The sequence below is a fragment of the Pollicipes pollicipes genome, unplaced genomic scaffold (genome assembly GCF_011947565.3).
Source record: "Pollicipes pollicipes isolate AB1234 unplaced genomic scaffold, Ppol_2.1 Scaffold_4219;HRSCAF=4965_pilon_pilon_pilon, whole genome shotgun sequence".
Classification (NCBI taxonomy): domain Eukaryota; kingdom Metazoa; phylum Arthropoda; class Thecostraca; order Pollicipedomorpha; family Pollicipedidae; genus Pollicipes; species Pollicipes pollicipes.
Genome location: NW_023596448.1, coordinates 6,144,904 through 6,168,225, shown reverse-complemented (window position 1 = coordinate 6,168,225; position 23,322 = coordinate 6,144,904). Strand labels below are relative to the sequence as shown.

Below are 23,322 nucleotides of genomic sequence, written 5' to 3'. Positions count from 1 at the left end.
TTATTCGGTTATCGGTATATTGCGTGTGATGAAGAATTTCACATCACAAACGCCAAACTATCATCCGTCACGTCATGGCATTCGACAACATATTAAGTATAGATGATATCTATGCATAATGGTATCATACCTTCTCTCGTAATTTTGAAGTCCTCAAAAACGTCCAATAAGTCTGGGACTCTAGAATATCCATACTAATACACATGGGACCTAATTTTAGAACTAGCACTAGAACTAGAACGGAGGGTCATCTTCCTCCGTCTTTGGAAAATTTCAAACTGCTATCATGGCTCATACTCAGATCAGGTCATGTTTTGAATATTTTGTTACTATTTAGTTTGAGTAATCTTTTTTGTTATTCGACTTGCGATGTCATTTTTAGCGGCGGTTTGTTTGTGAAGTGTGCTTGTGTATGTTTCCTGAATGATTGATCGTAAATAGGAGACACAGAACATGGGTTGGGCCTGCACAAACTGACCTTGTATGACCTTTGTCCACGATTTAATGCGACGCTGGATCTTAAGTTCACCTTAGCTGGTATCAAGTTAATCTGGCTGCTGGAAGTCGTCAAAATAACCTAAAACAAGGAAGGCCTTCACATTTCTGCATCAAGAAGCACAAAGAGTGGCCATGACGTCATGAAACAGCTTTGTGACCTGACCTTCCATCATTAGTTGTTGCCAGGATGTTCCAGATTAATTACTTGACAGCCACAGAAATTTTTGGAGTAAATTCAGCACGAACAGTCCAGAAGCTAGTGCAGAAAACAGAAGTGTATCTCTGACCCTCGGGGCGGATCACCGACCATGCCTCCACTTAAAGGTTGGCTCTATTTACGTTGACTTGATCTGAACTTTGACCTTTGCTGGTTCCGTTAGTGCACCTATGTTGGTATTTGTTGTCGATATGGCTCCGTTGCAATGACTTTGCAATTTCGCTTATATCTATATCATGTAACTTTAAGTCTATGTCAAAAGTAAATGAATTATCTAAGTCATGCCATACATCATTAAGCCTCGCTGTGTTTACGCGCAACCCAAGTACACGGCGGAAACTGTGTAACTGTGAATTGAACTGAACTCACGCTATCCCAGGTTGTGTGCCAGCGCCATAATTACAGCAAGCCACAGCCAAATACCTCGCATTTGAGCAGCTGCTATTTGGACTCACCTCTTCAAGAGTCAGGTGCCTGATCTCGTGAATGCTCCCTGTCCTCTGCCGCGCCTCTCGGGGCAGTTTCTTCTCCCGACCACTCATGGTGGCAGCAGCGCTTCAGTCCGACCTCGCGCGTTCACCGCTGCGCTCCCGCCCAACTGACCTATCGAGTCCCGTCTACACCGAGCTTCAAGCCGTTAACTCAGCCCCTGCCTCGTCCGTGTCCCAAGCCACGAGCCCCACAGCCCACCATCGCCACTCGCGCCGACCCCCGAGCGACCTCTCGCGGCGCCGTGACGCGCCCCCACCATGCCAGCGCGCCGGCGGACACCACGCTCTCCCCGGCTGTGAGCGGAGCGGTGCGTACCTGCCGGCCAGCTCCTCTCCACTGAGCCCGGTCGGTGTGGGGCACGGCCGCCCAGCAAGCCCCGCTGCCAACTATTAATACCGTCGCGCCGGTGTCCCGGCCCAGGGCTTGCCGTGAGCCGCCGCAGCCTCGGCGCTGGCGCGGCGCCAGCGCCCGGCGCCAGCGCTGGCGCACCGCCCGACAGCGCTGGCGCGCGGCCCGGTCGTGGCGGTGACGGGCTGGAGGACGGGCTAATAGAACGGTGGCGGAGGTGTCGCCGTCTTATCTCGCAAGAAGTGGCGCCGAAAGGATGAGCTGTCTAATGGAGTAGTCTCATGAGGAGGAGGTTTTGTCTGATGGAGTGATGTCGGGAGGTGCGGCATGTGACGGAGTAAGGAGCGCCATAGCTCGGGCTGGAAATCAGGAGAGTCTCCGATGTCCACGTGGGAGGCCCGGACTCGGTTAGGTGCTCACTCCCCGGGCGCTGGCGGTAACTTCACCACCGTATCGCTGGCTTTTCACGCGTTGATCGTGCCATTGCATGTTCGGCGCAGACGTTAAGTAAATCACATTATAGTTATGTTGTTATGTCATGTATAGTTATTTTGTATGTTGTTGTTATGTTGCATTATATAATCGCATTATAGTTATGTTGCTATGTCATGTATAGTTATGTTGTATGTTGTTATGTTACATTATATAATCTCATTATAGTTACGTGGTGAGTTGCACTATGAAGCGGCTTATAAGCCAGACTAGTCGTTTCAGCTAACAAGTTTATAAGATAACTGCTGCATAAAATGATGTCTTGGAAGTAATCTGCCATACAATTTAGGCTGGGGCTCCGCGGAACGGTCACTGGCCTGGCCGCGGACACAAGGTTCCGGACATTATGTTTGGCAAGTTAGGCTCACACTAGGGTAGGTCTGAATACGTTGGGTTCTAATTCGTTGGGGGCGTTTTTCTTTTATTAGTTGCACGTGTGCCTTTGCCTTTTAGACGCCATTATCGTTAGCCATTTTCACAAAAACTGACAAGTTGTTGGACAACTGACTGAAGTTGTCCAAAGCTTGTCTCTACTTCTCGGGGTGTCTGTTCAGATGTTGTCTCCCTTGCATTCCTGTGCTGTCCGGTTTCCTCTTATTTGTCTTTCCTAGATGCATCTTTATCCTTGCAAGATACTTGCTTGAATGATGCAAGCATTGCTAGTTATAAAAGCTGAAAATCCTTTAGCATCATGAACTACACATTGTCGTAGCATTTTATCCACGTTATACGCAACGTTTGCATTTTATCCACTGGGCACTTGCAACAACGGTTCCGATTTTGAGTTGGTTGGGCTTGATTAGGCAACATCAATATCATTGCATCTAATACCACATTACATGCATGCACACGATTGGGACGCATCGGCCGGCGCTATTGGCAGTTACGAAATCCGCCCCGCTGTCTCTCCGGAAAATTGATACATTTTGGAGGCGGTAGCGACACGACTGGCAGAGTAAGCGTCAGATATCGAGCATGCTTCCTGCTGGAGCGACCCGTGATGCTGCAGGATGTTTGATGCTGCAACATAAATTCGCGAGCTGTTGCCCCAACAGTGTCGTCATCAAACATCAATATCGCACATTTTGGAGGCCGGAGGCAGAGCTGGCTACGCGGGCTTATACCCCCAGATCAGCCAACAGAGTTCGTCAACGTGCGGACGTTACCATGGCCAGCATCAGACGTGTGCCCAGCTGTGTTATTTACGTTCAGACAAGTTCCGATACGTTAATCATTCCAGACAAAACAGCTGGCTCAACTCGAACCCCGATCCCCACAAGTTCATTTGAAAGGGATCCCTTCCAACTTAACTTACGAATGCTCCTTTATTTCGGAGTCAACGACTTCATTCAGAGTCAAACATAACCACAACATGCACTTCACGTCACTCAGTCAAACGCTTTCTCCCACATGAGTTTATTGCTTGAATGCCCAGTCCTGAATTCCCATTTGATAATAGACATGACGTTGGAGACTGTAATGGTTATTGTTCATGCAAATTCGGGCAGGGATTGTGCACATGCAGCCACTACTGCTGACGTTGTTTACTGTTATGGGTCATCTTAAACAAAGTATTACGTCATTTCAAGAATGTACAGCTGTCAAGTTTGACGGAGCGAATAGGAAAGCTGCTATCGTAAGATATTCTCTTCCTGGACTGCGTCGTTTTCAGCCGCTACTGGCGTCGCGATGCTATCCCAGACGCCAGGGTTTGCCGCAGGACTGCCGCAGCTAACAGCTTTCATTACACGATATTGGCTCTTCGGGGGATATTCGTCGAAACAAAGCGCTCGCCGACACAAGGGGTGATACTGCCCCGCCCTGCTCTTTTGGGGGGGGGGGGGGGGAGATGTCTGCGGGCAACTAGCGTTTTGTGGGAACATTTTGGCCAACTTAGTTGTGATACGTTTTGCACGTGACCCGCGCGTTTCAGCTTTCGACGATGCCGAGTTAACGATACATAATCATGTTTTCAAAGATAGAAAAGGTGTGTACCTTTGCTTCACGACGTATTCTCAGCTTGCTGTGCACCACAGGCCACTTCCCAGTGGCTTTCAATGTGTGAAGTATTACATCACGTACGCCATTAACACCTGTGCCTTTTGTAAATATACCTCGAGGTCAAAGCCATATGTTGCCAGGCCGTGAAAACTACGCGAAATCATTCCTCACATCATTCCAAATCCCCTGTGATTTCATGAACCAATAGGAATAGAGTGTGTTCATGATGGCTAAAAGGAATGCGAACTCAAGGTCACTTCAAGTCAAGCCCTTGAACTGTGGGGTCGCCAAGGTGGGTCGTTGGCATCGAAGGCGTCTAGCTTGCGAGCTCCTCAGACGATTAATTCCTTTCAGGATTATAGGATTATTTGGTACAATCAGCTTGAGGAAACTTTCTTTGACAGGATCCGTTGAACTGGCAACAAACCACGCTGGCAGCGTATCTAGCATGATGCACAAGAAGCGGAAAAACTCTGAAAAATCTGCCTCCTGCTTGAAACAATCAGCAAATGTCGTCAGGTAGGCCAAGCACGGTAGGTGTGTGCATTTGCATTCGATGGTGTACTTAAATGATGATGTCGATCGATGTTGCTAAGGCAACGCACACAGCTGCACTGTATTTTAGCTATTCATTTCTCACAGTGCTCTTCAGAAGTTGTCGTCGGAAGTCGCAGACGAATGCGGAACATATCTAGGGATGGTGGAAGCTTCTTCTGCTGCAGGTGATCAAGAGCATTCACCGATCACTGAACTAACATTGACGATCACCTTATCCTGGCACGTCTTCAACCACGTGAACTTCAAAGCTTGAGTAAACTAGGTGAAATATCAGCGCTGTTCAAAGGCCGTGGAGCAGCAACTTTGGTAATTGCCATGGCTGAATAATATTTGTGCTGAAGGAGAGCCCAAGTGACAAAAATAGCGCCACCGGATTATCTTTCCTACTTATCTCCGCACGAGGTGAACGGGGTATTAACCACCTCTGTGAGCGATGCGACTCTGTGGAGAACCTGTCATCACACATTCACCGGACGTCAATGATGCAAAAACGCCGTCAGTCTTCTAGGACGCTGTTCCGTCGCTAATTTGTGTCCAAGAAATGGCGGCGGATGCGCAGATCCAACACAGCCTCGTCACATCCACTTCCTCCAAACGGCGTCGTTCGTTTTCGTTTTGCGGTTTATTCACCATTGCGAGGGGGCAACTCACGATGCTCCGGCGACTAGCAGACTACAAGCGGACAGACAGCTCGGGTCAGAGAGGGGCCGGCGGTCGGCGGGCGGGCGCCACCTCGGCACGGCAGAGCCATCTAGCGAGCAGGGGTGACACCACGCGCGGTGGAGGCGCCACGGCCGCGAGCGCGGAACTTGGCCACGGCCGACTCGGCGGCGTCGCAACGCTCCTCCGAGGCCTCCACCTCCTGGAAGGGCACAGGTCACACAGTTAGGTGTCGGGGTGGTGGCAGGGCATGACACTTCGGCAGGCGTGCACTGCCCTTGGCAGCGCAGCAGATGGAGGACGTCGGTTTGTTGTGTACTGCCGGTATTCTAATGTGCCACCGCCTTCAGGGACCGGTTGGCGCATAGAAACCGATGGACCGTGCGTTTACTGTCATGGGCATCACAAGTGGTTGGAGGGGGAGGGGGGGGCATGACCTCCTGGGACCTTGCGCCCCCTACCCTCCCTCCGTCCCTCTCCTAGTGGCTGTGGCGAATTCACCAGTTCAGCCGCTTCATACGAAAATGAGTAGTTTGACCACTTCCGAGTATCAATCTGCCCAACTTCCACCGCCGGTTCGTCCCTAACTTCAGGCATAAAATCCTGGGAATACTTGTGTTCACTATGAATCCGAGAAACTTGTTTGCATACAATAATTCCTCAACAATGTTTGCTATAAATTGATGAAGCCGTTTTGCATAAAAATAAATCCTCAACAACGTTACGACATGATCTGCCAAGACAAACACCCTGCTCTGAGAGCTGAAGCGAATATAATGTACTGCGGTGACGAAATGTGAATGAAGTGCGACAAGCTGGGTGACAGTCACACCAACTTCCTCAAAATAAGCTTATAAATCTCCATCGTGAGACGCTTGTCTGGGCAGCTTAGCCGTGCAGGCGTTTGCCAGTATTCCCCACCCTTGGTTGTCACGGGCATCATCAAGACCAGCAACATAGATGGAATAGCTGTTCACACTATCTCCCTCGTCTGGCGCCTTAGTACGTCGACACAAGACGCGTACTAACACACGTGTAGACGTGTTCATACTAACACCCCAGAAAAGGTCGATGGCCCGAATAATTACGTCATCCGTGATACTAAACCTCGTCTTAAGTCTCCCGTAAAACTGAAACTCGGCAAGCTGTGGCATAGCAGCCGAGTTTACGCATTCTCGGCCACGCTTCGCACGCATCAACACCACACATTTACTACGTCCCCGTCTCCAAAGCCTACCCAAAACACCCGATCTGGATCCGGCACGCACTCGGAGCGCCGCTCCACACGCGCTGCGGCCCGCCCAGATCAGGTCACCCGCCCAGGTCAGGTCACCCTCCCAGGTCAGGTCAGCTGACCCCGCTCCCACTGCCCACCTGCTGGCACTTGCGGTACTTGGCGAGGTTCAGGGCAGCGATCTCCTCCGCCTCGTCGATCTGCCGCTTGTACGTCTTGATCTTCTGCTGGAGCGAGTCGACCAGGTCCTGCATGCGCTGGTGGTTCTTCTTGTCCTCGTCCGCCTGTCTCGCGTGCAGGCGCCACATGTGAGCAGCGCGTGCGATACCGGCACGAGCAGAGCCCTCGGGATGCAGGTGATTAAAACAACTGAGCCAGCGATCTGTTCTGAGAAAGATAGCTTTCAAAGCGAAAGAACACTAAGCGTTGATCATCCAACAGTGATCAATCTAAGCCGAGTATTCATCAACCGAAATGCTAGTACCTTGAACCCAAAGCAAGTGGCCCTATGTTCTCGAATATACTTGCGTTTGAGGAGCACGCCGCCTGACCTGGAACAGACCTCCCACCCCTCAGCCTGCCCTGGCCTGCTCCCGTGCGCCCCAGGAGACGGATGGAGAGGGAGGGGGCCTGACCTGGAAGATGAGCTCCTTGATGCGACGGTCAGCCTTCCGTAGGTTCTTCGTGACGTCACTGTGACGGCGCTGCTCATGATCCAGCTCGGACTCGAGCGAACGCAGACGCTCCTCCAGCTTGGAGATGATGCGGCGGCCGTTCTGCGCGTGGCAGGATGGGTGTCATGGCAGAGGGTTGCGTTTCACGGCAGAGGGGTGAGTGTCATGGCAGAGGGGTGGGTGCCACGGCAGAGGGTTGAGTGTCACGGCAGAGGGGCGGGAGTCATGGCAGGGGTGTGGGTGTCACGGCAGAGGGTTGGGTGGCACGACAGAGGGGCGGGAGTCATGGCAATGTCGAGCGGGATGTTACGCCAGTACAAATCCCGGTCGCGGGAAAATGACGGTTTTGCAAAGACGTGGCGGAGGCGCACCACAGCTGCGGTGCCATGTTGAGAGGAACGCGTCACCTTCAGGTAAAGACCATGATAAAGAGGCGCCAAAGTAGAATCGGCAGGCTACAGCGCTTTTAGAAAGAACAAATTTCACAAAGCAGGCTGCCGAAAAGACGAGTGTGATGAAAGTAATACATTGCGACTTACAGTTGACCGTCAGCAAAGAAGCCAAAGCCCTATCATGTTCCATAGATATACAGCCCTCGGTTCCTCACCAAGCAGATCACTTCCGCCGCTATGGCTGCTGACCAATACACTATCAAACACTCTTGCAAAGCACAAGTTATTACATTCGACCACAGGGGTGCCTGTGAAGAGCCTGGCTGTTAAAACTGCCGTGCACGCTGCGGTGGACAGCCCATAAGAGCCCGTTCCATCCGCTGCAGCCTCCGTGGATACATTCCTCCCATTCCGGCCCCGGCAGTTCCGTTCCTCTCGCTCCATCTCCGCGCGGATCCATTCCTCCCCCGCCGGCCCCGGCAGACCCGTTCCTCCCGCCCCGACCCGCCCTCGTCTGACCTTGACGGCGTTGGCCTCGGCCTCGTCCAGGCGGATCTGCAGGTCCTTGACGGCGGACTCCATCGACTTGCGGCTCTGCTCGTGCGACTGGGCGTTCTCCTGCTCGGCGCGCAGCTCGTCAGCCAGTCTGCCGGACGCCAGGGAGAGGTATGACGTCACTGTGAGGGGGGGGGGGGCTGGACGATGCCGGGGACGTCGTGCTGCAGCCTGGGGGTGTCGATGTAGCAGGGAGCTCGAAGCTCGCAATAATCCTGTGAAAGTCAAGTGCTTGCTTGTTATAGATCAGAACCCTGCTGCCACACAGTTTTTGCCGCCGTCATGACAAGAAAGCGTCACGACAGGCGAAACGCCAAGATTAAAATGCTTCACACAATATCAGGAAGAAATGCAGAGCGCTTCCGCGACAGTCGGGAGAGTTAGAAACCACACCAACACCGGCACCGGCAAACTGCCGCAAGCACCGACACAGCCCTATCCAGCGGCAGTTCGCTCCGACCGCACAAGCTCCTGCTTGTTCCCCTTCGCATCCCGTTTAAGGGTTCAACCACTCCACCCAAGACCGCCACAAAGTCCACCCACCCTCCTCACGGGCCCCGCCCTGCCCTGCGGACGTGGCCCACCTGGCGGCGTCGATCATGGCGCGCTTGGCCTTCTCCTCGGAGGAGCGGGCCTCGTTGAGCATCTCGTCCAGGTCGACGTGCAGGGTCTTGACCTCCTCCTCGAGCTTGTGGCGGGCGGCGGAGGCGCTGTTGTAGTTGGCCTCACTCTCCGACAGCTGCTGTTGCACGTCGCCCAGCTCGGCCTCCGCCTGCCCGGGGTTACGAGGTCACAGTCAGGTCACAGGAGCAGCGCCGACCGCCGAACACTGTTCGCGATGACCGAAAGCGATGGGGACCTGAGACAAACGGAAGGCAGACTTTGTTTCGGGGTTCAGTGCAATTGTCTAGCAGCATGGAGTACTAGCAGGGAATTTACAGATGCGATCACCTGGAACTATGTGTGCTCCTCTGAACATGGGTCCTGCGATGACACACTGCTAACCTGACGCTGATCGCATGACTTGTTGCTCTATGCCCTTGCCTGACCTTGAACGGTGCCTATCGATTTCCTCCCGGCGAGCTTGTGGCTTATCGACCGGCCGCGGACGCTGTCAGCCTGCCCCAGACGGCTCCCTGCCCTCCTGACCCATCCCCGACCCCTGCTCACCCTGTGACCCCGGCGGAACCCGTTGGCGGCCACGGTCGGCCTGCTGTGATCCGTCCTTGACCTCTGTCCCCCTCCATGACCCCGGTGATCGACTGACCTGTCGGTGGCCGGGATTGGCCCCCTATGGTCCGTCCCTGACCTCCGCCCTCCTTCATGACCTCGACGACCGACTGACCTGACGGCGGCCGCGGTCGGCCTGCTCCAGAAGGGTCCTGCTCTCCTCCAGCTCGCCGTGCAGGGCGTTGGCGCGTCGCTCGGACAGGCTCAGCGCCTCGCGCACCTGGGCACGCGAGCGCTCCTCCTCCTCCAGCTGCACCTGCACGTCCCTCAGCTCCGCCTGCACCCGCTTGATGGTCTTCTGACCCTCCATGGTCTCGATGTTGGCCCGCTCCACAGACACCTCCAGCTCGTTGATGTCCGTCTCCAGCTTCTTCTTCATCCGCATCGCCTCGGCACGGCCCTTGGCCTCGGCCTCAAGCGAAGCCTGCATCGACTCCATCTGACGCTGATGGTTCTTCCTGCCGGGTGGGGGGGGAGGGGTGAGCGCTCCGTAAATGAGTGCTCCACCGAGAAGCACTCGCGTCTGTCTGGTGCCGCGGCTCAGAACATAGTGTTCCACTGGATATGTGTAGTAGATCTGTTTAAAGTGTTCTTTTTTGACATGGCGTCAGCCTTTCGGTGCTTGAGCGATCACGAGGAAGCATTCTACAAAGGAGTTACAAAGAGGTCTCAATGTGGCACCTTAAAGAAACTGGCTGGCTTCCCATCAAACATGGGTACGCAAAGTAAATGGATTGAGGGACTAAGGCCACAAGTTTGTGATAATTTGGCAATGGTCTATGAAAGTTAACAAGAAAAAGTAACAACGAATAGTCATAGCCACATCCCCTTCAACATAGGATTACTTGCATGGCCCATGCTACCGCAAAAACTATATCCATACATAACGAGTCGCAGAATTTAGCGAACATCGTCGGCTACAGAGCATCTGTGCCGTGGGCTGCCCATAGCCTGGATCACACGAAGGATAGCTCGCCACGCTGACCTTGTGGCCTCGAACTCCTCCTCCTTCTCCTGGATGCGCCGCTCGATCTCCTGGCGCGCCTGGTTCAGCTCCAGCTGGCCGCGCAGCACCTTGTTCTCCTCCTGCTCCAGCGCGCTCTCGGCCTCCTCCAGCGCCGACTGCAGCTCCTCCTTCTCCTGCTCCACCCGCTGGCGCAGTTTCTCCACCTCGGCCAGACTCCGGCCGCCGTCCATGATCTGGTCCATCAGGTCCTGCCGCCGACCGGCCGCGTCAGTGGTGATCAGGTATGGAGCAGGTATAAGGGGCATGTGCGTGAGGCATTTGTGATGCCAATATGTAACTTCGTGCGCTTAGGAAAGTCCCAGGTTTGCAATGATTTCGTACTTCAACTGTAAGCCCGCAGGGATGGGAATTTCCGCACTTTCCATGTATGGCAAGAATGGCTTCAAAAAGACTTATAGTTGAGCCCGTCCCTTCTCCTTTTTGCAGAGCTTTCCTGCACAGAGCCGATTGGGAACGTCTGAACAGACAGGCAAGGACCTAGTGGACACGCTGATAACCCACTCCTAAACAGACAGACAGACAGACAGACCAAAGCCTAAGACTTTTGCTCCCTGGCTTCACCCAACCAATAGCTGAGCTACGACTACGGGCCAGTGCCGTTACCGACCAGTCAGTCTCAGCCAGTCCTAGGAAACCTGACACTCTCGGGCATCTAGTCACACGACCCTCCTTCTCACCTTGACCTCATCGGCCAGGTTCTTGTTCTCGCGGCGCACAGACTCGAGCTGCTCGTTGCTCTCGTCGAATGCGCCCCGGACGCGGAACAGCTCGGTGCTGTAGTTGCGGCAGTCGCGCTGAGACGTGTCCAGCTCGGAAGCCACGTCATCCACCTGGCGGCGGGCAATCGAAGCTCAGTTGTGCGTGGCGGCAGGTGGTGGCGATGCTATAGCATCTGCGTTGGACGGCAGGTCGATAATGATAATATAATAGTTCTACAAAATAACACACCTAACTTTTATTGACTATCGAGGTTATCTTTCCGCAAGATGAATGGAAGGGCTGATCAGGAAAATATTAATCAAGCTGCCACAATATCCGTAAAAACGCATTCTTCTCAGTTTCGGCCTGCTTTCTTCTCAAAGTTCGAGATTCTGGAGCTTTCCTTATTGAACAAGAAACTCCACCCCTGCTGTCTGCATAATGGTCTAATGGTTAATTATTCTACAAATCCATCCCCAACTGATGTCTGTGACGATCCTCTGAAGGCAGATCCGATTTGTCCACGAAACAATGCAATACCCAGAAACAATGTAAACAATACAGCGCCAACAACGAGAGCAGCCACACGCACCAGGTCAAAACCCAACGCCGTATCGAAGACGAGGCTTCACTTGTTGAAGCTTATGCGCGCTGGGGCTTCAATGGTCAATGAGTGCCTTCACTTATGCGAGACAACTCTGTCTGAGATAGGGCGAGGTTAGGGTAAGCGTTCTCCCCACACGTACCTTCATCTTCCACTCGGCGATGATCTTGTCGAAGCCCTTGGCCTTCTTCTCCATCTGGCTAGCCAGCTGCTGGGCACGCTCTACCTCGGCATGCATCTCGTCGATCTCGCCTGTCAGCCGCGCCTTGATCTTCTCCAGGCTGATGTTCTTCTGGTTGAGCACCTCCAGCTGCTCGGTGGCTTCCTGCAGGCGGACGGCCAGCTTGCGGCGCTGCTCCTCCAACTCCTCAGCCCTGCAACGGCAGATCAGCGTCAGAGGCAGATCCACACTTGGGGCTATATTGGGGATTGTGTGAGGGACTATATTAGTGATATAATTGGCATTAGATTGGAGATTAGAAAGAGGATTATGTTGGGTATCAAAGTGGAGACCAAATAAGGGATTGAATATTGGATTGTAGATTAGATAAGGGGTTTTATTGGATATCAACTTGGAGAGTAAATAAGGGAATATATTGGGGATTACATTGTAGTTTAGATAGAAGGTAATATTGGAGATGAGACGAGTGGTCACGGGTGGAGATTTGCGCTTCTTTGGGGGATCTTGGCCTCGCAGGTTTGTCTCGATTTGCTCGTCATTTAACCCTGTTCTGCTCGGCCTCACCGGTACCCCTATTCCGAGCAGGAGGGAGCGGATTACGCTCATGCATCAACCGATTTCAACGCAGTCAACTCAGGTCGATAGATTCAGTACCGCAGCGTCATTTTAAACTGGTTAGTTCATGGTAGTATTCCAGAAGACGCAAAACGAAAGTAATACACATCCTGTCAAAATGAGTTTTTAATTGTCCGTTCCGATAGCTCAGCTGGTTAGAGCACCTGTCTTCCGGTCCACCCAACCGTGGCGGTGGAGCGGGGGGGGGGGGGGGGCGGGGGGTGTTTCTGCAGGGCAAGGTCGATGAGGTACCGTTCTCTGCAACGTTGGTAGGTTTCCACCTCAAAGACCTGGTCCACCGAGCCCTCACCTGGCGACGCCCTCCTGCTCGTACTTGTTACGCCACAGGTTAGCCTCAGCCTGGGCCTTGGCCACCTGGCGGCCCAGGTCCGATTTTCTCTCCGCCTCCTCGTCCACCTGTGAACCAATCCGCAGGTGAGGTCGATGCGAGCAGCCAATCGGGGCACCGCACGCACAATAACTGGCCAGTGAAGACGATTGTGACATTGCAGACAGCCAGTCGGATGACGAAGCAAACAGACGAGGATGAGAACGTATTACAGTAAATCGATCAATGAGCTGGATGATGTGAAAGATGACCATTCAAGCGAGTGAGCTCAACCGCGTTAACAATTATGTAAAACTCATTACAACTGACTTCTTTCTATCACTTGACGGATTGTTCGTGGCTGGCTACAGCACCACACAGAAGCCTGTCACGCAGTCCACCTGTAGGCCTCCTTGTCGCATGACTCCAGCCTGCTTCATAGCCCTGACCTGTTCGCGCATGGTGTCGATGTCGTGCTCGAGGTTGCGGAACTTGCTGAGGATGGTGGCGCGCTCGCGTCCCTCCTCGTCGCACAGCCGGTTGCAATCGTCCAGCTGTGTCTGCAGCGTGGCGCGTAGCTTCTGCAGCTGCGACAGCTGCGACTCGGCCGTCTCCAGCTGCAGCGGCGTTGCCAGAGGTCAACACAAGGCGCCGGCGGTGTCCACGGTCACAGACAAGCACCGGCGGAGGCCAGTGGTCACCACGAGGTGCCGACGTAGGTCAGAGGTTAGCACGAGACGCCGGCGGAGTCAGGAGCCACAGATGAGCACCGGTGGTCGGAATCGTGCACGACACCGGTGGGGGTCAGAGGTCTTAAAAGGGCATCGGCAAGGATAAGATGTTACAAGTGGGAAGTCAAATGTCATACAAGTCACCTGCAAGGCAGTCCGATGTGACTTCGTGAGTTTACCGCAGGCAACCTCACGCAAGAGTGCACATCACAGCTCCCCCGCCCCCCACCACCACCACCACCTCCACCACCTCCCACATCCCTTCCCACACACACAGTTAGACATTTAGAGCCACACCGACAGGCGAAACCCCCCAACGACGGCTGCTGACCTCTTGCATCAAGTCGGTGTTCTCGACGGTCAGTTTCTTTTTGGCACTGTCGAAGTCGCCGAGCGTCCTGTTAGCCTCCTCCAGCTTGGAGTTGATGCTGCCCAGCTGATCCTGGAGCATCTTGGTCTGCTTCTCCTCACTGGCCTGTCGCATCGCGTCTTGGGTTAACGATCGCGGACGTCACGTGACTCACAGAGCTTTCGCTAGAGGCCTAGGGAGCTGAGCCAATGGGAAGAGGCTGCTATCTATCTATCTATCAGCGTTATAATCGCAAGCAGGGGATCGCAAGCAGCTGAATCTGCCGATTGACGAGTGAAAAGTCCTTCAAAGAACTACTCATATGATGAGTGGAACATAATTAGTATTGACCAGTGGATGTTTGAGCCAATATTTTATCTCATAAGGGAATCATTGCCTCATTCTGATCAGCTTGTGCACATACATTTAGTTCATGCCAAAATTAATGCACTGAATTACATTACGATGAAGAATCATTAAGGATTTTTGGTACTTATCCTCAGTTGTAATGTCCAGAGGTCACATCCACGAGACGACATCAGGCGGAAAGAGTGGAGTGACGTGAACATCACTAGCCAACCCCCCGCCAAAAAGCTGAAGAAAGCCATGCGTGTGTTGTTCGGTCTTCAACGGCGAGAGCCGCACGAACGGCACAAGAGAGCGCGATGAAGAGAGGGAAGGGACGTGCACAGGCTGTCTACGCCGGCAGAGAGGGAAGCGAAGGTTACCGTCGCGTGACAGGTCCGCTCCAGGGCGAGCCGGTACGCCTCAGCCTCGTCCGCCAGCCGGGACGTCTGCTTCTCTATGCTAAAAACGGAAACGGAAACCCGCTGCGAAAAACCGCTCGCAAAAATCACGAACTCAAGGAGGTCAAAAATATCCGCCGGCTCTGCAAAACAGCCAGCCGGGTTAGTCGACACTCGCTGCAGCGCTGTCTCCGCTCTTCGCCGGGGGCGGCACCACCGTCGCCGTCTACCTTCTCGTTGTTGGTGAGGTCGAGCGCCGACCTGAGCTCCTGCGCCTCGCTGCGCATGGAGTCTGCCTCGCGCTCGGACCTGTAATCGGCCGGAGGCAGGCGTCTGCCGGCGCGGCTCTCTTGCCAGCGGGGCTCGATTCCGGCGGGTCCGGCGGCGAGGCTACACCACTACGGGGCGACTCCACAGGCGGCGCTAGCTAGGCAAACCTCTATGCAGGCGGGGCACGGCACGGACGGCACGGGGACGCCACGGCGCGGCATGGACGGCGGACGGACGCGAGCGTCGAGCGTCGGTCCAGACTGAGAGAGTGAGTGGTGCTCGCCTTCGGCGGTGGCGAGACGCATGATCGAGATGTCTCCTCCGCATGCTGGAGATGCCACGAGAGATGCATTTTTGACCTAGTAAGTGACGGGCAAAATGTATCTGCACTCGATCAAAGTCCCGTTCCCTAAGGATAGATTTTCCCCGCACTAAGAGCTGTTCTAGTCACACTCTAGCCCGTTCTATCTCCGTTGTGGCTTCGTTCTAACCCCGTCAGTAATTACAGCCATTCAGCTGTATTTTTGGTCGTTCTTCATCTGAATGCAAGATTAAAGTAGCCTACATCCGAAGAGAACTTGGATTTGGAAGCAGAGTGGGTCAATTTATATTTGGATCAATTATGTCCTTGATCGTGTCCCCGATCCAAATTCCTTTGAAAACTTGATGCCAGCCAGGGTTTCTTTTGACAGGACTCCCATGGCCGATCGGTTGTGACGAGACCATCCCTGCTCTCTGAACCAGAACCGTCGCTCGACACCTGTATATTCTGTGTCGTGTTCAGGGCGTGTGCTGTTGCGTTCGCGCTGTTCACACCATTAGACACCACTAAGCACCCTCAGCAGCGCTACGGGACGGACACCGTGTGGAGACGATGCAAGCTGTGATACCTTCCCACTGTTGACGTGGTCTATGGCAGCCCGCAGTTCGTGGGCCTTGGACGAATTGTCCAGTTTCTCCTTTTCCGCCCTGAGGTGTCGGCACAAGCGTGGCTATACCATGGGTCTCAGTGAGCGCGAGGGAATGGCGCCAGCTACTGATGCAAGAAGGAAGACCAACGGAGAGTTTTCGCTGGAATCCCCATCAACACTCCTTGTTTCATAGTGGTATTTTTACGCTGTTATCATCCCTGTCTTCCTTTTTTCACTAATCTTCCCATGCGTGCCATTCTCTCCCGCACGCACTCATCTACCTGCTCTCCCTACCCACGCGCTCGCAAACCAGACGACAGCGACGATAAACACGTCAGTGAGGACGCGTACTAGAAAACCCCATAGTCTCTGCATCCTTGACACCCGGTGACTGGAACCTACTTGGCCTTGGACTTGTTGAGCTGGTCGATCTGTTCGGCCATCTCCGTGATGGCGTCGTTGTGCTTCCTCCTCAGGCCACCCAGGGTCGTCTCCTGCTGGATGCTCTGAGGACGGGTACAAGAACACGTGACCGTGGGGCCCCAAGCTCTGAGGACAAGTACAGGAACACGTGACCGTGGGGTGCCATGCTCTGAGGACGAGTAAAGGAACACGTGACCGTAGGGTCCCATGCTCTGAGGACAAGTACAGGAACACGTGACCGTGGGGTCCCGTGCTCTGAGGACGGGTAAAGGAACACGTGACCGTGGGGTCCCAAGCTCTGAGGACGAGTACAGGAACACGTGACCGTGGGGTCCCAAGCTCTGAGGACGAGTACAGGAACACGTGACCGTGGGGTCCCAAGCTCTGAGGACAAGTACAGGAACACGTGACCGTGGGGTGCCATGCTCTGAGGACGAGTAAAGGAACACGTGACCGTGGGGTCCCATGCTCTGAGGACGAGTACAGGAACACGTGACCGTGGGGTCCCAAGCTCTGAGGACAAGTACAGGAACACGTGACCGTGGGGTCCCAAGCTCTGAGGACGAGTACAGGAACACGTGACCGTGGGGTCCCAAGCTCTGAGGACGAGTACAGGAACACGTGACCGTGGGGGTCCCAAGCTCTGAGGACGAGTACAGGAACACGTGACCGTGGGGTCCCAAGCTCTGAGGACAAGTACAGGAACACGTGACCGTGGGGTCCCAAGCTCTGAGGACGAGTACAGGAACACGTGACCGTGGGGTCCCAAGCTCTGAGGACGAGTACAGGAACACGTGACCGTGGGGTCCCAAGCTCTGAGGACGAGTACAGGAACACGTGACCGTGGGGTCCCAAGCTCTGAGGACGAGTACAGGAACACGTGACCGTGGGGTCCCAAGCTCTGAGGACGAGTACAGGAACACGTGACCGTGGGGTCCCAAGCTCTGAGGACAAGTACAGGAACACGTGACCGTGGGGTGCCATGCTCTGAGGACGAGTAAAGGAACACGTGACCGTGGGGTCCCATGCTCTGAGGACAAGTACAGGAACACGTGACCGTGGGGTCCCGTGCTCTGAGGACGGGTAAAGGAGCCCGTGACCGTGGGGTCCCAAGCTCTGAGGACGAGTACAGGAACACGTGACCGTGGGGTCCCAAGCTCTGAGGACGAGTACAGGAACACGTGACCGTGGAGTCCCAAGCTCTGAGGACGAGTACAGGAACACGTGACCGTGGGGTCCCAAGCTCTGAGGACGAGTACAGGAACACGTGACCGTGGGGTCCCAAGCTCTGAGGACGAGTACAGGAACACGTGACCGTGGGGTCCCAAGCTCTGAGGACGAGTACAGGAACACGTGACCGTGGGGTCCCAAGCTCTGAGGACGAGTACAGGAACACGTGACCGTGGGGTCCCAAGCTCTGAGGACGAGTACAGGAACACGTGACCGTAGGGTCCCATGCTCTGAGGACGAGTAAAGGAACACGTGACCGTGGGGAGTCCCAGGAAGGAATGTGAATGACTTGAGGCGTCACTAGGCTGTCGCACTGGTTAAAAAGCGGGGTGTGTTTCTGACAGAACGATCAAGGTACTCTCATCCTGAGCACGCTGGGTAACCTCTCAGCTCAACTTCGGGGAGCTCCTCCACGATAAAGAAAGCTGCTTCTCCCACTCTCTCAGCGGGTCAGCTGACGTCATCACCTGTTCCTCGATATCGCGCCGCAGCTTGGCGATTTCGTTCTCGCGCTTCTTGTTGAGCTCCATCTGGGCGGCGGTGGCGCCACCTGCTTCCTCCAGCCGCTCCGTCAGCTCCTCCAGTTCACGTGCCTAGCAGTGGTACAGCGGCGGGTCACAATACCGCATGGGTTGGACGATCTCTGATCTCGGGTTAGTAATCACGGACCAACGCCGGCTTATGTTAAGGCGGGGTTTTCTAATGTGCTGCCGTGACACATGAAGGACTGCTACATGAAAGACTACTTGAAGGTTTCTAGAGAGGAAAATATTCTCGCACCTAGTTCCCTTGAAACGGTCTGCGTTCTTTCAGCGCTGGGTATAGCAAAGCTCACTGGATCGTTAACCGACTAAGCCTTTCAATCAGTCCAGCCGGTGGCTCTACTAAAACCTTTCTCTTCGACGCTTTACATCTACCGCCAGCTGACAAGTGGACAGCTGTGTGCTTGAGCCACACACCACTAACGACCACCAGCGTGCCGTGCTGGCCCCGCCAGGCTGCCGCTCACCAGTACTCTCCCTGACCAAGTCCCACACACCCCACCACGACAGGCCCCCACCGCCCGCTGTCCAGAGCCGGTGACGTCACCGGTGACGTCACACACTGACCAGGTCGGCGCGCTGCTTCTCAGCCTTGGCGCGGCCCTGGCGCTCGGACTCGAGCTCCTCCTCCAGCTCCTCGATGCGACCCTGCAGCTCCTTGATGGTGCGCTGCAGCCGGGTTACCAGGGCCTGCTCCTCCTCCAGTTTCGCTGCGAACGGGGCGGCACGATAAGGCGCCGTAGCCAGCAACCGACGCCGCCGTAACCAGACCGGACATCACAAATGGACGGTGCATCGTGGTGTCCATGGTGGGTTTTATGATCTGGATCTGAAAGCCGCATCTCCAGTCACTCGTAAATCATGGAAAACCACGAAATGTCTTGTCCTAGTTACTGTCAGCTCGTAAGTAGGACTCTTTTCCTCGCATGGCCGACTTTTCGAGTTCTTCGACCATTACCTGATTTGCAAAGGTGGCTCTGCCATAAATCATCAGTCATCTGGCAATTCGACGTGCCCTGCGATCAAGCGTACATGCCCCCCCCCCCCCCCGACGAACACAGACCGGGTGCATCCGGCCGAGTGCTTGCGCGAGCCTCCCGCTTACTGGACAGCTGGGCGATCTCCCGGTCCTTGCGCATCATGGTCTGCTCAAGCTCGCGCTTGTTCTTCTCCAGGTCGGCCACGGCCTCCTGGGTCAGCTTGAGGTCACCCTCCACCTTCCGCTTGGCCTTGTCCATCTCGGCGCGCGTCTTCTTCTCGCGCTCCAGCGAGTCCTCCAGCTCGTCCAGCGTCTGCTCCAGCTTGGCCTTCACCTTGGTCAGGTGACCCACCTTGTCCTCCTGGGTGCCGAAGTCGTCCGTCGTCTTCTGCTGGGTCTCCTGTGGATTTTCAGTGATAATCAGCACATGTTTACTGATTGCATGCGTGTAATCAGTTGGCTTCAGCACGAAAGCCGGCTTGGCCTACATGGATTACTGTCAGGTGATCTGCGGTTATTATACGCATCAGGGCTAATATAAACGCGTGTGAGCAATGCAGAGTCGAATTGTTTGACAGCGTGACGATTGGCAGAGGAAGCTGTCCTTGAAGCAGGAGTAAATCAGGACATATATCAAAGCACCCACCAAAAAAAACTTGAAAACAAACGTCTTCATGAAGGTCGGTACCGGCCACACCAAAGCCTTTCATTAAACCCTGTCACCCAAATCATTCACCGCTAGGGGGTGCAACGCCTGTTGAGCTAACACTCACCTGGAGTCGTTTCTTCTCGCGGTTCAGCTTGTTGATGAGCTCGTCCTGCTGCGAGATCTCGTCGTTGAGGGTGCGGATCTTGTGGTCGCGTGCCGTCTTGTCGGCTTCCAGCTTCTTCATGGTGGCCTGGACCTCGTCCAGGTCCTTCTTGAAGCTGCTCAGGTCCTGCTCCATCTTGCGCTTCTCCTGCGACAGCTTCTGACGCGCCTCCTCCTCCTCCGACAGACGATCCTGGGCATCCTGAGGTCACAAGATGCCAGCAAGCGTCAACCGGCGGCCGACACTCATCAACCGGCGGCCAGCAGCCGTCAACCGGCGGCCAGCAGCCGTCAGCCGGCGGCCGACACTCATCAACCGGCGGCCGACACTCATCAACCGGCGGCCAGCAGCCGTCAACCGGCGGCCAGCAGCCGTCAATCGCTGGTCAACGGGCGTCATATGCGAACATGGAAGTCCGCTGTTCTGCTCTTAAAGACAGCGGGAGAGACAATCACAGTTGTTGCAGCAAAATGCGTCATATGGTTATAATCGAACCAACGAAGGAGTCCACATCTTAAAATCAGCGTAGCACGTCGAAGACAACGTAACGTAGCAACGTAGACGACGTCAAACAAAGCTAAGCTCATCAAAAACGTTCTCCGGACTTCTTCGGCAACATGTCATCAGATCTCAACCATCAAAGACGTTGAGAAGCCGTTACAAATTTCGCTGCCCCTAGAACGCGGTCAAATGAATGCATGAATAAGGTAACACCTGCATGTCGCAGATTCATGTTCTTCACTTGCCCGAAATATTGCCCGAAAATGAATATAGAAAATATAACAACGACCCCAACTACGTAATGCACCAAATAGGAAGCCTGATGCAGAGCAGAGCAGAGGAAGCCTGATGCAGAGCAACATCGACTCGGATCATCACATTCTAGAGACCAGAGCAGAATCATGCGTGTGTTATCGCGACGTCCGGAAACAAGCCAAGCCGTAATCGTAACGGCTCGGCTTGTGGTGCTTGTCGGCATCAGCCCCCACCAACGGAAATAAATGACCGAAGGTGAAACTGCGCGGCAGGGGTCTGGAACGCAGGATTTTCAAAACAGAGTCAATTCGGGTTCCGAGAATTCTGCCAATGACTCAGTTTGATCACACCGCAGTCGGTTTATACACAGCCTGCCAGGCGTCAGTGCGGTGGTTTGATAGGGTTGTAAAGGGGAAGGTCGCTTCTATAGATAGCACATTAATCGTTTTACGATCTCATGGTGTGCGAGAACGCAGACGTCCGTTTCCAGTTAGCGACAGTAAATAATATTGTTGGAATAAAATCCCCGCATTCAGTCAAAAATTCGGACAACAAGAGTTCCTTCAAAGCTTCATGAATCAGTGCGCCTGTGTGCAAGCAGGACAGAAAAGTCTTCTGTCTCAACCTCGAGCGCGTTCTTCCAAGATCAGCTCTAATTGGAATCTCCACAAGGGTTCTCAAACTAAATTCAAAGCAGCAATGACAACCTCTCTCAAGAAGAGCAGGAGCAACTGCACAACTTCGGGCTCTCTGCAGCAATGACATCTACTCGCCCCACTCAGCCCACGTTACCAGCCCTCGCCCTGTACTGCTCTCTCCTTCGACTCTCGCCCTACCTTGCCCTCTCCTCCGACTCCCACCCTATCCTGTCCTCCCCTCCGACTCTCGCCTTACCCTACCCTTCCCTCCGACTCTCGCCCTCTACGCCCTTCCCCCTTTTCCCCAATCCTCTCCCTGACCCTCGCCACTACTCACAGTCAGCTGGCTCTCGAGGTCGGCCTTCTGCGCCGCCAGCTTCTGCTGCTTGGCCAGCTCGTCGCCCATCTCGCCCCGCTCGGACTCCAGCCGCGAGAGCAACTCGTTCTTCTCCTTCAGCAGCTTGATGTTGGCCTCCTCTGACTCCTTGCGCTGCTTCAGCTCAAGTTCCAGTGCCGCCTCCGCCGCCTCAGCCTCCTCCTTCAGCCTCTGTCGGGGACATGGTCGGCGTTAGCTATAGCGAGACGTGTTGGGGGGGGGGGGAGGGGGGGGGGGCGACGACAGAGGGACGGGAGATGCGGGCGTCGTCAGCAGGGCAGGCATGCAGCGGCAGCATGGTGGCAGACATGGGCACAGTCAGCAGGTGCGGAGGCGGCATCGCCAGGAGAAGGGTGGCATCGGCACCAGCACAACAGCGAGACAAGAAATGGGGGAGGGGAGACAGCCACACGAACTGGAGGAAGCAGGCGGTGCGTGGACGGCGCCAATGGCCATACAGAAGAATGGCTGAAGCGATGGGCAGGAGGCGCGACAGTGAAGCGGTAGTGAAGCCCTGAGACCACGAATGTGGTCGCAGATCCAAGGAAAAGAGGACTGGTGGAACACGACGAAAAATGGTTACGCAATAAACCTCTCACGTTTCATCTGTGTGTGAGGAATGAGATAAATCATTAAGTTATTTGCATCCAGGTTACATCGCTAAAAACGCCTGCATCCATTGGTGGAGAATGCAGTGTAGCTACGGCAGCACCAACTATTCATGAAATTGTTGCGGATGCGACGTTTGGTGATTGACAGAAGCTCGTTTCAGCGGTTTTGTCACGTCCAGTTGCTTCAGAACTGTCCATTCGTGCCCGCATCTGAAGCATTTGGCGAGGAACAGACTAGCAATTCGCATCAACCTTTTGGCTGTTTTGAACTTTCCACTTGTCTAAGACTGCTGTCGTTGATGTGAACCCTATTACCTGCACTCGGGCTTCGATTCCAGCTCGCCATTCTTCATATCTAGCCACCGCATCTTCAACGCTCTCTTCGAACTCTCCAACACAGTAATCCATGTCGCTGAGGATCACTAAAACTCCGCAAGCTTCCCTCGCACGGTGTTTGAGAGCTGCCGCTGACTTTGCCGGGCTCCAAGACAGCTCTGAGCCCCACCAGCCTATCCGCCGGCGTAGTTCGGAACTCAGGCGACAGGTGGCTCTGCCCGCGGCTGGTTTTGGAACCGCCATGTTTATACGTTATCAATCACGCCAGTTTGGTAAATCAACGGGAGAGATACCTTCGGTTAAAAAAACATCGGTCGTCACGCTCGCTTCGTACGGTCCGATGCCCGACGAAAAATATCGGCAGGGCAGGCAGCCATGCTACTCTGCATGATCAGGTGTGTTTAACGAAAAGGATAAATCACAAAAGTTGAGCTCTTGTTTGGTTTGAACCTCATTACCTCTGAAGCAACATCGTTACGGACTCTGCAAGATTGAGCTTAAGGGTTCAGCTCAATCCTGTTTATGCCAAACCCGTAGTCCATCGATGAGTTCTGAACTTCCTGTTTACGAACAGCGCATCTAAACAGCATGGCAAATAACATTCGAAGTGATGCGTCAGAACGCCTGAGGCTAGCGACTGCGTGCCGCTGGTTTTAAATACTAAGATGGGAAAGTTAACTGACGCTCTTTCACAACTATCGATTTCCGCAACAATGTCATAAATATGTAACATTTCATGTCCATTTTACCACAGATGCTCGCCCCGAATTAAGCCATTTCTTCAGTATCCACCCGTTCAAAACGCGG

At 54.2% G+C, this 23,322-nt stretch overlaps 2 protein-coding genes across 2 annotated transcripts in view; both read right to left on the bottom strand.

Annotated features, from left to right (window-relative positions):
• Positions 1-1,441, bottom strand: part of LOC119095721 (serine/threonine-protein kinase meng-po) — a 5,419-nt gene extending 3,978 nt beyond the window's left edge. Inside the window, exon 1 of the mRNA XM_037218574.1 lies at positions 1,171-1,441. Coding sequence (XP_037074469.1) covers positions 1,171-1,257 — 87 coding nt within the window. The 5' untranslated portion in view covers positions 1,258-1,441. The remainder of the gene's footprint in view (positions 1-1,170) is intronic.
• Positions 1,442-5,209: 3,768 nt separating this feature from the next.
• Positions 5,210-23,322, bottom strand: part of LOC119095321 (myosin heavy chain, muscle-like) — a 30,434-nt gene continuing 12,321 nt past the window's right edge. The window contains 19 exon segments of the mRNA XM_037218177.1: positions 5,210-5,468; positions 6,641-6,784; positions 7,136-7,276; positions 8,086-8,212; positions 8,706-8,893; positions 9,467-9,809; positions 10,337-10,566; positions 11,056-11,208; positions 11,824-12,055; positions 12,788-12,894; positions 13,255-13,422; positions 13,868-14,011; positions 14,862-14,940; positions 16,215-16,318; positions 17,933-18,058; positions 18,575-18,717; positions 19,113-19,386; positions 19,760-19,999; positions 21,530-21,739. Coding sequence (XP_037074072.1) covers positions 5,358-5,468; positions 6,641-6,784; positions 7,136-7,276; positions 8,086-8,212; positions 8,706-8,893; positions 9,467-9,809; positions 10,337-10,566; positions 11,056-11,208; positions 11,824-12,055; positions 12,788-12,894; positions 13,255-13,422; positions 13,868-14,011; positions 14,862-14,940; positions 16,215-16,318; positions 17,933-18,058; positions 18,575-18,717; positions 19,113-19,386; positions 19,760-19,999; positions 21,530-21,739 — 3,264 coding nt within the window. The 3' untranslated portion in view covers positions 5,210-5,357.